The sequence below is a fragment of the Peromyscus californicus genome, unplaced genomic scaffold (assembly GCF_007827085.1).
Source record: "Peromyscus californicus insignis strain IS unplaced genomic scaffold, ASM782708v3 Scaffold_14__1_contigs__length_90479793_seg_2, whole genome shotgun sequence".
NCBI classification, from domain to species: domain Eukaryota; kingdom Metazoa; phylum Chordata; class Mammalia; order Rodentia; family Cricetidae; genus Peromyscus; species Peromyscus californicus.
The window spans coordinates 63,632,291-63,646,057 of record NW_026294436.1 but is presented as its reverse complement, the minus strand read 5'-3'; the positions used below and the strand labels follow the sequence as shown (position 1 = coordinate 63,646,057).

The 13,767-nt window shown below is 46.6% G+C and overlaps 1 protein-coding gene across 2 annotated transcripts in view; it reads left to right on the top strand.

Moving 5' to 3' along the window:
• Window positions 1–13,767, top strand: part of Smyd3 (SET and MYND domain containing 3) — a 582,966-nt gene that overhangs the window by 438,852 nt on the left and 130,347 nt on the right. For both annotated transcript variants that reach the window (XM_052737779.1, XM_052737781.1), the window contains 2 exons: window positions 6,640–6,707; window positions 8,158–8,260. In XM_052737779.1, the coding sequence (XP_052593739.1) occupies window positions 6,640–6,707; window positions 8,158–8,260 (171 nt within the window). The remainder of the gene's footprint in view (window positions 1–6,639; window positions 6,708–8,157; window positions 8,261–13,767) is intronic.

Sequence of the window (13,767 nt, the reverse complement as noted above, 5' to 3'; positions counted from 1 at the left end):
TCAAATTTCACTCTGAAGGTTTTTATAAAATATAGTTCTGTGACCAACTTGTGCCTGCTCACTAGATTTTTGGCATCTAACAAAGGGTGACATGATATAGACTCTTGGTTATTTTAAAGGAAAAATATGAAACTCAAGCGTAATTTCATATTCAATAATAATAAAATATATTTTCTAGTTTCATGCCATAGAAAATATTTTTGAAGCAATGCCCATACTTGGTTATTAAAAGGAATTCTTTAGCTTAGTGTCTCTCATTTTTTTATTGAAATAATCCTATTGATACGCATTTCTAAATGTGCCTCTTGCATGAAATAATCATTCATTAATATTTTACCATGCAAGACTTTTTTTAAGAAAACTGTTTATGCATAGCTAATGCTTTTAAAGTGTGTAAAATTTATTCTTGGACATGATTTTTCATTCTTTCATTCCTTAATAGAAAGAGCAGTTACTTTCAAGTTATGGGCCAAGCACATGTGGGTATCTGTATTATCCACCTATTCTTTCAACAGGAAGTGGAACCTGAGAGGGGCATCTAGCCATGGTGGCTGTTGTGACCCCTGCAAAAGTATTTCTGGTTCTGTTCTTCTTAATAGATGTGACGCTAATTGGACTCAGCATTCTATCATCATCCTCACCCTCATTATCATCATCCTCATCCTCATCATCATCTTGTGTGGATGTGTATGATGGATGGATGTGGGTAGCTACTGCCACATGTGTGTTCTGTGACGCATTTTCAGGGTCAGAGGAACAACTTTGGGGGGTTGGCTCTGTCTTTCCACTCCATGTAGCTTTCAGGAATTGCTCTCCTCTTCAGACTCAGGCTGTCAGGCTTGAGTTAGAACTTTAACCTCTGAACTATCTCACTGGCCCAGGACCCAGCATTTTTAATAAAAGTGGGAGCTGACAAATGACTGCATTTTTTTTTTATTCCCAATAAGACTAGTACATAGCTATCAAAATAACACCGAGAAGGAACCGAATTCCTTCCAGAAGGCTGGAATTTGTTAAGCAACATTTGAAAACACCCTATTTATGTTGTAGCGTGTGCCTACTTATGTTGTAGTATCTAGCAGTTGAGTGTGCCAGATTGATAACCATGAAAAATAGGAAGAAAGGCAGGGAGGAAAAAGAGTGAAAGGAGAAGGTATAAGAGAGGCTTGCAAAGAGGAAAGCAACCCACTTGTCCACTCATTCAGCAGGTGTTTGTTTTGTGCCTAGAACATTACCCCTCTCCTTTTTAGTACTGGGAGTGGAAGTCGGACCTCACACACTCTCCCACCTGGCTGTACCCTGGTCAGCCCTCTCCCACTGGGCCGTACCCTGGTCACCCCTCTCCCTCCTGGCTGTACCCTGGTCAGCCCTCTCCCACTGGGCCGTACCCTGGTCACCCCTCTCCCTCCTGGCCATACCCTGGTCAGCCCTCTCCCACCAGGCTGTACCATGGTCAGCACTCTCCCATTGGGCCGTACCCTGGTCAGCCCTCTCCCACCAGGCTGTACCATGGTCAGCACTCTCCCATTGGGCTGTACCCTGGTCAGCACTCTCCCACCTGACTGTACCCTGGTCAGCCCTCTCCCTCCTGGCCATACCCTGGTCAACCCTCTCCCACTGTTTCCTTGCTGTTAAGTGGAGTATCAGACAAGCCTTTGTTCTCATCTCTTGAATATGGTTGTATCCTTATCCCCTGGGCTAGAAGAAAAGAGAATCAAGCAAAAGCTGAGTTAGACTGGAGATGAGGAAGAGCTGTCAGCAGGGACACACGGAGCTTGGGAAGACGGAAGAGTAACCCCCACCTGCTCTTGTCCATGGAGCAGACTCCACATCTGGAGAGTACCTATGATTTTTTTTTTTGAGTTTTCCCTGACCCTGTTCTAGTGACCCCCTGGGAATGCTGGGGACCACATCTATGAAGCAATCTGTCTGAATACGTCTAGTAGTGGCTTCTATGTGGCAGGCATCATGCTGTGCTAGGCATGAGAATACAATGAATGAAACACTACCACTCCCCATGCCTGGTTCTACATACCACCAAGTAAATGGGTGTCGTGAGTTCCCTATATTGGAAACATAGACAAACATAATTGTGTTTCTCCATGATGTCAGAATTTATTAGATAACAATAAATTGACAAGTCATAGTGGTATCATTGACAGCAATTTGCCAAATAATATTGCTTTCCTTGATAGCCTCAATGACTAATATTAACTTTCAGATTACACATTACACATCACATAGTAAACGCGTACATAGTGTCTATGGATGTAAATAATTGTGTATGTAGGTTATTGGATGACTTAAGAGCCCTGAGAGAGCAGAGCTGGAATCTGATAGAAATGTAAAGTGGACTCAGTGGAGGTGAGGTAATGCACAAAGCCCAGGTCCAGAAGAATCTGAGGATGCAGGTTGCTGGCTGTAGAGTCAAGATGCAATGTCAGAATTGAGCTTCAGGGACCGGGTGAAGTGCAGGGCAGATCTGGGTCCACGGAGATGGATGGACAGCAGTTCCAGGCGGTGCACAGGTGGACAGGTGGATGGCAGTTTGAACAGGCCATGTCAGCAGTAGGAACTGGAGCTAAGCTGAAGCCTCTGGGACAGGCAGGAGTTCTCTTGCCTGCCCATCCCTTGACGCATGCGCTGGATGTCAGGTTATAGATTGTTGGGGCCATCATCCTCTCAGTGCCCAACTCTCTATGTGATCCAAGTGGGGAAGTTGTATCCTTTCCTTGGTCTGATGTGTTCGATAAGTTCTTGGGCCTGATTTTTGTGGTATGAATTTAATATCCCCAGGTACTCCTATACTCCCAATTTACTTCAATAAATGTATAGGGTCATACCCCTTGTACTCTCAAGAATAAGTCATTTATCAGTACTTGTCATGTTTAGTGCCATTCATGTGTCCACCCAGGGACAGAGTCATTCTCCATCCCCAAGATGGACTTGAAAGCTGCTTGTAAAATGGAGTCTTTTGGGGCAAGGCACCATCTGAAAAACCCAGTGTTTTAAGCAATCTGAGCAACTTAGGGCAGGGTACCAATGGGCAACATAGGACAGGGTACCACTGGGCAATGTAGGGCAGGGTATCACTGGGCAACATAGGGCAGGGTACCAGTGGGCATTGTAGGGCAGGGTACCAGTGGGCAGTGTAAGGCAGGGTACCAGGGGCAGTGTAGGGCAGGGTACCAGTGGGCAACGTAGGGCAGGGTACCAGTGGGCAATGTAGAACAGGGTACCAGTAAGCAATTAGGGCAAGGTACCAGTGGGCAGTGTAGGGCAGGGTACCAGTGGGCAATGCTCCAGTGTGGTAAATGCTTCTAAAGGAATGGAGACCGTCACCAGAGTCCAGAAGTGAGGAAACACGTCTCTGAGGAAAAACACCAAACTAATATTTTTTGCTTGTTTGTTTGTTTTGTTTTGTTTGGGGGAGGGCGCGGTTCGTGACTTTCATCCTTAGAGAGTCCATTGGAGCAAAAATACTTGGGAAGAACCGTTAATTTGCTTCATATTTTTTTTAAAAAACGTTTATTTCATTCTAATGTTAGCAAATTTGATTTACTTGGTCTGACCTTTTGTTGGTGGATTGCTTTCCCTGCTGTTCTGAATATACTATAAGTTACGTTTTAAAATTAAAAATCTGTAATCGCGTCGCTCAAATTCGTAGCCATTTAAGAATGTTTAAAATTTCAAGAAACAACCACAGAACCCTTAGCCTTGTATTTTTATCATCCACTGTGTATATGGGCATATACAGGCCGCACACGCTTGCGGCTTAATACAAAACAGATGCCTGTAAAGCAATTTACCCAGAATTTGTTTAAAATGTGTCTGTGCACCAGTTTACTTCCTGATTTGGAGCTGTGGTTTTATCAGACTTTTAGGGGAGGTGGGAGGAAGCCAGATAATGACGCATTACTTAGCTTTCATGTCTGTTTGCGGCCGTGGAGGCGCCTCGGAGGACTGAGTACCTTTTCATACTCTCTGTTCCTTCCTGTGAATCTGACATGGAAGTCTGCTGTCTCAGCCTTTTCTGTACAGAACCTCTAACAGCCGGCATTCATTTGTAGTCATGGTCTATCTCAACCATGCTTGTGTCTCCTTTCTTTTCGATGGGCTTTCTATATGTCATCCTAAATTTATATCGCTGCCCCTGTCTGTTCCCCAGACTCCATTTGTTCATTCCTAGTCTGGGCTTGGAGGTGGTCCTGGGCCATTTGACACTCACCATAACAAAACAAAGTGTGCCCCCTCCCCACCTTAGGACCAGACTTGTTCTTTTTGCATGCTTCCTCCTCTTAGTAGGTGACAGCCATGATCAGCCCCTCACAGGCCAAACCCCAGGTTTCTCTGTGACTCCATTCCCCATCAGCAGCGTTCCAGTGAAGCCTGTGGCAGTGTGGCCAACTCCTCCCACCTCTGTTACCAGTGGCCAAGGCATTGCCTGGGGTAGGGCAGCGCCTCTGCCCCGTGTGCTACACATGCATGCTTACCTTTGTACAGCTGTTCTGTGCACAGCTGTCAGAGCGATCCTTTGCGAACAGAAATCAGACCCATTTACTCCTTGGCTTGGAGCCTCGCAGAAAATAAAATTCCCAGCATAGCTGTAAAGTCCTGTGTGATCTAGCTACCTCTCTTCTGCCCTCTCCCATTTTAACTGCTTTCTTGGGCTCCATCAGCATTCTTTTTTTTTTAAAGATTTATTTATTTATTATGTATACAGCATGTATGACTACAGGTCAGAAGAGGGCACCAGATTCCATTACAGATGGTTGTGAGCCACCATGTGGTTGCTGGGAATTGAACTCAGGACCTCTGGAAGAGCAGTCAATGCTCTTAACCTCTGAGCCATCTCTCCAGCCCAAAGTGTAATTCTCACCCCCCCCCTCCTCTCCTGGGCTTCATATAAGGAACAGAGCATGCTCAAGAAAATCCTGCTGTATAAATGGAGGTGATGTAAATACCCTGTGAAGGGTCATTTGCTTCATGCCCCATAGCCTTGCGCTTTCTTCTCATCTCACCAGCTCACTCCTGTACTCAAGAGAGCATTCCCTTCCTTAATAAACTGTCCCTACTTTTCTTTCTAACCATGAGTCCCTGGAGCAGCCCTTTGTTCTGGAACACTAGAGCCTGGAACCAGCACCCTCTGAACTCAGATGGGCACCTACAACACTTTGGTCGCCAGTGAAGCCCAGGCTCGTTCCCATGGTCCCTGCCGCTCCCTGTTTCCACGCCACCTTATTCTGCTTCTTCACCGCTTTCTCTCATGTCCATGTCACAAAAACAGAGCTCTCACCTCAAAGGGAATCTGAGATTGTTTATTCTAGAGTCAAATATGAGCAGCCACGGCATGGAAACACAGATTTAAGTCACCCCAAATTCCATGTCCCAATGTTGAAACAGTTTCGTGCGGCTTTTATAGTAACAGAACAAAGTAATAAATCAAGAAATTAAAAAAAAAATAGATTGGTGGGAACACTAGAGAGAAGGTTACTGCCATGGTGGAGAAATCGCAGGTATAGGCCTCGGATGGATGCTATCTGGTAGCGTTCTTAGCCCTTTGATTGGTGGAGAACGGGGTTTTGCTAGGTTAATCTATTCCAGAGGTTTTATCTGTTTATTAGCATGTTAGGTGTGACAGCAGGGTGGGCCAGGAATGCCTCTTTAGGAGGCTAGGCATCGCCTGAGCGGAAATTGTACTTGGGCTCTGGACCTGCAGCATTCCAACCTCCTCACATCACTGAAGTTCTAGTAGTCAGTCAATCTGCCTTTGCAGACTCTGCTTCTCTCCAGGAATTCTTCACATCCATTCACTTTACGTTCTCTCCTTGTCACCTTCCCCACAAGTGATGACATCTCCATCTTAGGGCTTTCTTCTTTTTGTGTGGAGTTTAAGTTCTGTGAGAGCAGGGACCTTGATTTTCCTTCCTAATGTCTGTGTGGGTATTGTCTTGTGTCAGGGTCTCAGACTAGTGATTCAAGCCCAGAGTTCCTCACACATTCTTCGTGGCCCCTGACACATTGCATTACCTCCTGCACAAACAAGTGTTTAAAGCTCCTTGTGTGTGGTGTTTTTCTTTCTTCCTTTCCTTATCTTTCCAAAGGGCACAGGTACACGCCACAGGCCCGGCGAGGGGCTCTATGTGTCCAGTACATGCTGTGGCCACATGGAGCAACTTCTTGTCCTCTTTGTGGTCTGTGGGCAGCTTGGATCACAAATGCCCTCAGGGTGCACTTCACTCTGCAGGAATAAAAACAAACATGTTCTGTATTCCTCAGATAAAGGGGCCTTGGACCAGGCAGGCAGTCTGAAAAACATCAGTGCCACAGGAGCCTAGTCTTTTAATGAGTAGCTTACTTGTATTTTGAATTTCGAACATTTCATGGAATGGAAGAACATGGGTGTGTGTGGGGGGGGCGGGGGTTAGACTGCAGTTAATGGTTTCCATGCTCCCTGAAGCTGTGAGTTTCTCCTGGGTTGGGGCGTGTGTATCTGAAAAGTTCTTTTAAAGTTGCACAGCATCCGTGCTTGGGGAGACCCTTCCAAGCAGTCCCTAAAAAAAAAAAACGCAAGCCTTGGTGAGTGCCTGTGAGATTCCTCAAGTGGACGTCTAACAAGGGCCCCTCTTGTTTCCACAGGTGATCTGCAACTCATTCACCATCTGCAATGCGGAGATGCAGGAGGTTGGCGTTGGCCTGTACCCCAGGTATGGCAGACATCCCAAACCAACTAACTCCCGTCCAGCTCTCCAGCCTTTTGGAGGTCATTAGAAAGGGTTTTGTAGCAGCTAGCTCCATTGCCAAACTCAAAACTTAGTAGTGAATTACAAGAGGCTGTAAAAATGTTAAGTCTTATAACCCATGTTATATAGTATGCTATTAAGACGCGGTAGACTTCATGTTTAACCACTTGTTCTCAGGCAGACTTTGGGACAGGCTGATGCTTACAGGCCCTGGAATTGAGTTATCCTTACAAATCTCCCCTGAACTTTTCCTTAGCCTCCTGTATTGAAGCACACCGTTATCCCACCAGACTGGCAGCATGGTACCAATAGGCCTGCCAACTTTGACTTTGGCGGTAGTGTGCTTTCCACCCACCGCTAGAGGAGGTTCAGGAGCCTTCAGGGGTAGCCTGCTGTAGTGTTCCTTAGCCCTCACTATGGCAGCCTTTGTCCCTGAACTCCTAGATGGCGTGTAGCCCAGGACTAGAACCACCCTGACGTTCATTCTCTCTTTATGCTTCAAGGGTTCAAGCATAGTGTTCCCTCTAAGCAATGCATCTGAGACTCAGCCTCCTCACTCATGCCCACACATGTCATTGGTTGCAGGTCAGGTCTGTTCATAGCACAGGTATCAAAATCAACAATGTAGGGGGCTTCAGAGCATGGGCTCTGAGTTCAGGACGCCTGGTTCCAGTTCAGTCACAGTTCAATTGCACATCCTTGGATAAGCCCTTTCATTCTTAGGCCTTGGTCTCTTCACCTGTAAATGATCCTCACAAGGTTGTTGTGGTAGCTGAATTTGGTCACCCTGCTCCAGCACTGAGCAAGTACTTCCAACACATGTTGGAAGTACATGTTCGTCCTAATCACTGTCAGTTCATAGCGTAAAGTCATTGCATTTCCCATGTGAAACCTCCAGGAAAATAAAGTGATGAGGCTCCTTCCCAGAATGCATCAGGACCTACTGACAGCATGTAGCCCTGATTACTCTTCAGCATGAGCATCTAGCAGAGGCACAGCCCTCCCCTACCAGAGCTCAGCAGTGAGACCCTCTGTGGGTCAGTGGCACCTCGGGTGACTCTTGTGATTGCTATTAGCTCGGATAGGATCTCTTTACAGGTTACTTTGTCAGTACCACCTTCATTTGGGTTCCCTTATCATGTGATATCTAATGTGACCCATCCCCCAAAAGGACCCAAACATGATTCTATTATCAAGCTTCCCTAATTAGCCTCTATTACGAGAAGCATTTGACTTCGTATGAAGCAGGATATGGGGCATGCCTATGAATGCTCCCAGAGCCCAATCCCGTTTCCTCTCCATCAAACCCATCTTAGATGCCCCCGCTAAAGTGATGTTTGAGTGTTGTTCCCATTTTATGTAGCTGCTGAACTCTGAGCATTGATGATCCCCTCCCCTTTTCTCTTTCCTTTAGTATGTCTTTGCTGAATCACAGCTGTGACCCCAACTGCTCAATTGTGTTCAACGGGCCCCACCTCTTACTGCGTGCAGTGCGGGAAATCGAGGCAGGAGAGGAGGTAAGGAAACCCACGCCTGCCACTGACTGCCCTCCCTGCTCATCAGCACCCTGCTCAGTATGGCCCCTTCCTACAACCAGCTACAACGAGCTCCTTGCTGTCCTGCCACCAAGAAGACGCTTGGAACAGTCACACACAAAGCTGTGGATGAATCTATGCATAGGCTTTGGTCTTGGTCGCTGGGTTTTCTGCATGATAATCCTCTGACATGTATTTGAGAGATGTTCTTTTGTGACAGAGCCTGTGTGTTTATGCACATGCATGGAAGTCATTAAATCTCATTGACAACGAACAACCATTCTTCCATGAGTAGAGAAGCAACCCAACTTGTCAGTAGTATCCCCAGGGCTTACCCACAAAGCCACTAAGCACATTTTGAAGATACTTGAAATTCTGTATTAAGAAAATAGACATGATTTATTCTTTCAGGCCTTTGCCATTGGGGTTTTGTAAACCCCTTAGCATTTCTGGGTGATTGTTTCAACAAAGATACAGGGTCAAACAGGCCTTACTAATGTGGCTTTGTGGAGATGGGCAAGCCAGCTTCTTAGGTGAGGGACCTTTCCAGAAGCCTGAGATCTCACAGGCAACTACAAACAGGCTGCTGGGCCACACGGAGTGAGTCTGTGTGGAGTTCTTACGGCCACCACCCATGCTGAGCTCTGGTATTAGTCATGTTTTCCAGAACTCCATTTCCTCCTGCCTTCCAATTTGCTAAAGTGGATCTTTACTGCAAGGAAAATGGAGGGCCATAAGCTTTTATGGCATTTATGCATCCCTCCTCCAAATAAAGCCCTAACTTAGAGGTACCATATTTTATACAGACAGATTTGATCCTGACAAGACTCCCTCCAAACGTATTTCCAACCAAGTACGCTGCCTCTTACACGGTACCTTTTGCTGAATTTCCAGCCTGGGACCAGTGTGCCCGGGGATAGCTGCTGAGGCTGTGGGGACAGCGATTGTGTCTGGCCTCTTCGCTGTCTCCCAGGGCTTGCTTCACACCTGGGAAGTATCTGACACCCTTGAATTGATTCTATTGGTTGAGCTGACTGAGACCAGCAGCATTTCTCTCCAGGGCGTCGGGTGGACTACCTCATCATTCTGTGGGACTGTGGATCATCAAGAAGACTGTCTCTAGGCCCTGCCCAGTTAATGCTGTGTGGCTATGACCAATCAAAATGTATCCTGAACCTTTAAAACTGACCCCATGGACCAGAGGCACGTGGGGGTTGGGGGTACAGAAGACATTTTGAGGCTATGGCTAAGAGGGCTAATCCTACTTGTTGTCAGATGTGAGCTTTAGCTAAGTTGATAACAAGAGTAATCCAACGTCGGTGGTTCTTTGGTATCAAGTTTGCAGTTTGGCTTTGCTGCTCACTAGACTCCTCAGTTTTGATGTGGACCAGGTGGGATATGAGTATCAGGATATAAGCCCAAGGAAGAGAGACTAAAAAGTGCCTGAAATAGAAGATTTTGTTTTGTTTTGTTTGAGACAGGGTTTCTCTGTGTAGCTTTGCGCCTTTCCTGGAACTCACTCTGTAGCTCAGGGTGGCCTCGAACTCACAGAGATCTTCCTGCCTCTGCCTCCTGAGTGCTGGGATTAAAGGTATGTGCCACCACCGCCTGGCTAGAAGATTCTTAAGTGTGTGTGTGTGTGTGTGTGTGTGTGTGAGAGAGAGAGAGAGAGAGAGAGAGAGAGAGAGAGAGAGAGAGAGAGAGAGAGAGAGTTTTCTGTTTCTATAGTGCCAGGGATCAAACTCGGGGCCTTGCGCTTGCTGGGGAGCACTCTGTCATTAAGCTACCTCATAGCTGTGTTTCTGTTTATTGAACGAGACTTCCTGAAGGTAAAACAGAGGGTGCGTGGTGCTGTGGAGCCACTTTTTAGCTGCCAGATGTCTTTAGGTATGTCACACGGCTCCAGGAAGAAACCTCAGGGTGGGAGCATTTCAGTCCACCCACAAGGAGAGCTGGAAAATGGTAGAAACTTTCACAGTAACAGACTTTACCTTAGAAATAACCTGCCTTGGGTTTCTCTCCGCATCAAACCACCCTGTGGGTCACCTTTGGACCCTCGCCCTTCAAACTAGCACCATTTCCATCCTTCTGCAGTGGAAGGAATTTGGAGGTCATGGGAGTCGTTGAGACTTTTCTTTTGGTTCTGGCAGTTTAAGGTTCTCACCCAGCTACTTCCTACAGAGATGTGTTCGTGATCGGCCCCACATCCCCCTGCTCACCTGTCATGACGTGTGAGCTGGCCCTTCAGAATTGCTTAGGCTGTGGAGCCCTCGGTAATCTGATAGTCTTACAGAACACGGATCAGCCAGACAGCCTGGGTACCCTCACGTGAAGTCCTGGTTAAAAGAACTTGGAGCTGTTGTAACGAACGCATCGGTTCCGAGTCTTCTGGGACCTCATCACCTGGGAGGGTTGTGATTTGCATGAATTGAGCGTATCTCTATCCCTAATATTTTTGTCTTAAGTGTTTAGAGATTAGGGAGGTCTGGTTCTTCGTTCAGTAATCTGTGTTTGCTAAAGCATGTAACAAATTTACAGAGGGCTTGCTGGGTGATGGGAGCTGGGTGGCCGTTCTGGAAGCTCTGAGGAATACCTCTACCAGAATGGCCTTGTCACGAGGAGGAAGGGGACACAGAACAGAAGGCAGTAACAGGATGAGAAGTTTGGTGACATAAACATGCACAGGGCTTTGTGGACACTCAGAGCAGAGCACCGGGGCAGATTAAGGTGCCAGGCTTGGGGGACAGTTAACTAAGGTGTCTAGAGAAGTGGCCGGTAGATCCAAAAAGATCTATAAAGATAACGTCAGGTGAAGCAGGAACTCGTATTCTAGGCAAGGAGACAGAACCCAGGGGCTGAGTGGAGAGTTTGGTAAGCAAGAGTGATTCATAGCAATAGACTGAAGAGTCCGTTGCAACCAGGAATGGAGACTATGTAGGGGCTAGACCAATGTCTTGGGCTTTTATACAGAATGCTGTTCACCTGAGGATTTCCTAACAGTGTCTGCTAGTGGGAGGCTATTAGTAAATATCTCCAGAGGGGAGAGGGCCAGGCAGTGGGCCATCCTTGACATTTAGGAGAAGGATGGTGTGACAGGATTTTATGTGTAGACAAGATTGAGAGAATGAGGGTCAGGCCATTCCTCCAGGTAAGAGCTGACAATGACTGTCTGAAGTCAGGAGGAGGCCCAGTGGTGACTCGGAATAGAGGATGTGAAGAATACAATATTTAGAAGCCAAAATTAATAGAAATATTAATTAATTAATAGATTAATTAATTTAAAATTAGTAGAATTTATATGACAAAGAGAAGGGACAGAAGTGACCTTGAGGGTTGACTTTAAAAAGAAGTGAATTTTTTTTTGGTCTTTTTTTTTTTTTTCAGTTCAGAGCCAGTATTGGAAAAATGTGTAACTGTGACAATATATTGCAGAAATGAAGACAAGATTTGGTTTTATTCTGCACTCCACTGTTGATGGGAAAAGATAGTTTTAGAGAAAAAGGTTTTCTCTGCCTTGTGATTTGAGCAGAGGCACCATCATCAAGTTCCAGAAACCTCTGTGATATTACTCTAAAGCTAGAAATGATTTATGCATTTTTCCATGAGAGTTCCCCTTAAATGGCAGAGCAGTGGTCAGAGCATTAGTATTTTAATGCGGTTTTGTTCTCCGCCATTACAGCCTCAGTTGATCAATGGCCAAGTTTTGTATGTATGTGCCCACTAAATGAGCCCTACATGGAGTGAGCTGTGACTCCATTTAAACTTGAGAATCTACGAGCCCTTAATAAAGGTTTTTATCTGTGGCTGATAAAGTGATCGAGTTGCTGTTTCAATCTGGCTGCGTGCTTCTGGAATGTTTTTGCCTCTGAGCAGCCCCTCAGCTTTGGTACACAGTACAGTTTGCAAACGTCGGTGGCAAGAGGCACAAAGCGGATAATGAGTCTAGGAGGGAGGGGGCACTTTTAAGCCAATCATGAAGGGTGAGGGTGAGGAAACGGCACCGATGTAGGAAGCAGGGCAGACTCGCAGTGGTGACCTACATTTCAGAGACAGAGCTGTTCGGTCAAGACAGGCAGGCTGTGGGGCACAGGAGAAGACATCTGAGGCTAGGAAGTAGACCTACAATTAGTGTAGGGGGAAAAAAAGCTTGTGTGGCTCCATTCTGTAGGCAGTGAGAGGCGGTCTAAGGTCTTCATGTAAAGGAATGACGCAATCAGATGTGTTAGGGAGCTCTCTCTCTCTCTCTCTCTCTCTCTCTCTCTCTCTCTCTCTCTCTCTTAGCAGTTTAGAAGGTGAAAGGTAGAGAAGGCAATGGGGGGTGGGCAGTTAGAAAACCATCGCTGAGGTTGGGCTCAGGCACTTGCAGGCTACCCAGAAAGACTTCGAGAATCTGTTTATTGGGGTTAAATGAAACAACTGGTCTCCCATTATCCGCTCACTGCCTAGCATGACCACTCATGAGTTTTAGCCCTCATAGTGCCGTTTTGTGGTCAGACACTGTGGAGTTGGTGACTTCACAGTAGCTTGTGATTACCCAAGAAGTTCCGCCATGTGCCTGACCTGATAGCCAGGCTACTGACTCAGGGTTGGACTGGAGTGAGAAACAGGGTTCTAGAATGAATTCTGGAGAGAGCATGCCATCAGCTACTGTACCCCCTCACCTGTATAAGAAGCCAGGACCAGAGAGCCTGGATACACGATGAGTATATGTTCCCAAACTTCCCAATAAGATGTTCCAGGATATATACTTAGAGACGGGTTGCTTGAACTGTGGAACATGGTGTTCTCTGGGAATCATGGGAACTTGCCTGACACCATAGCCCTGTCACCCCTGAGATACCCCTGCCTTTAGGTCAAAATGCAGGAGAAAGATGGAGGAAATGGAAAATGACCATAGCCTTGGCTTGAGGGAGCTCAGTTACCACCACTGCTCTGCCCTGCTTATACTCTGTAAGTCCACCGGTGGGGGCTGTAGTGGCTCCTTCTGGTGTTAGGCTCCACTGCCACCCCAGAAGGGCGCCACTGTCCACATGAAGGAGCCTCAGGTTTGCGTCAGTCCTTTTCTGGTTTTCAGTGTTACACACTCTTACGGGAGTGCCACACTCCCAGATGTTCAGCAAGAGCAGGTCTGTCCCCTTGGGGCGGGCACTCCTTCTTGTGTGGAAGGCAGCTCACTGTAGCTTTCTAACATGCAAAGACCCTAAAATGAGCCAGCGAGTCAGCCCAGCCCGTGCCTTCCTTCTGTCACCCTGGTGACAGCGTGGAGTTGACAGATATGGCTGACCAGGCTTCCTCCTCCTCATGGAGCTTTCAGGAGGCTGCCTTGGAGTTGTTTTCTGTCAGAGGTCTTCGGCACCCTACCTTGACTTCAAACAAGTAAAATCATGTCAGTAGACATGTGATACTTTGTTTTCAGTAGAAGGAAAACCACATGGAGTGTTTGCTTGAGGGAGGTTTGTCAAGTCCTCCAGCAGATAATCCTGCCTTCC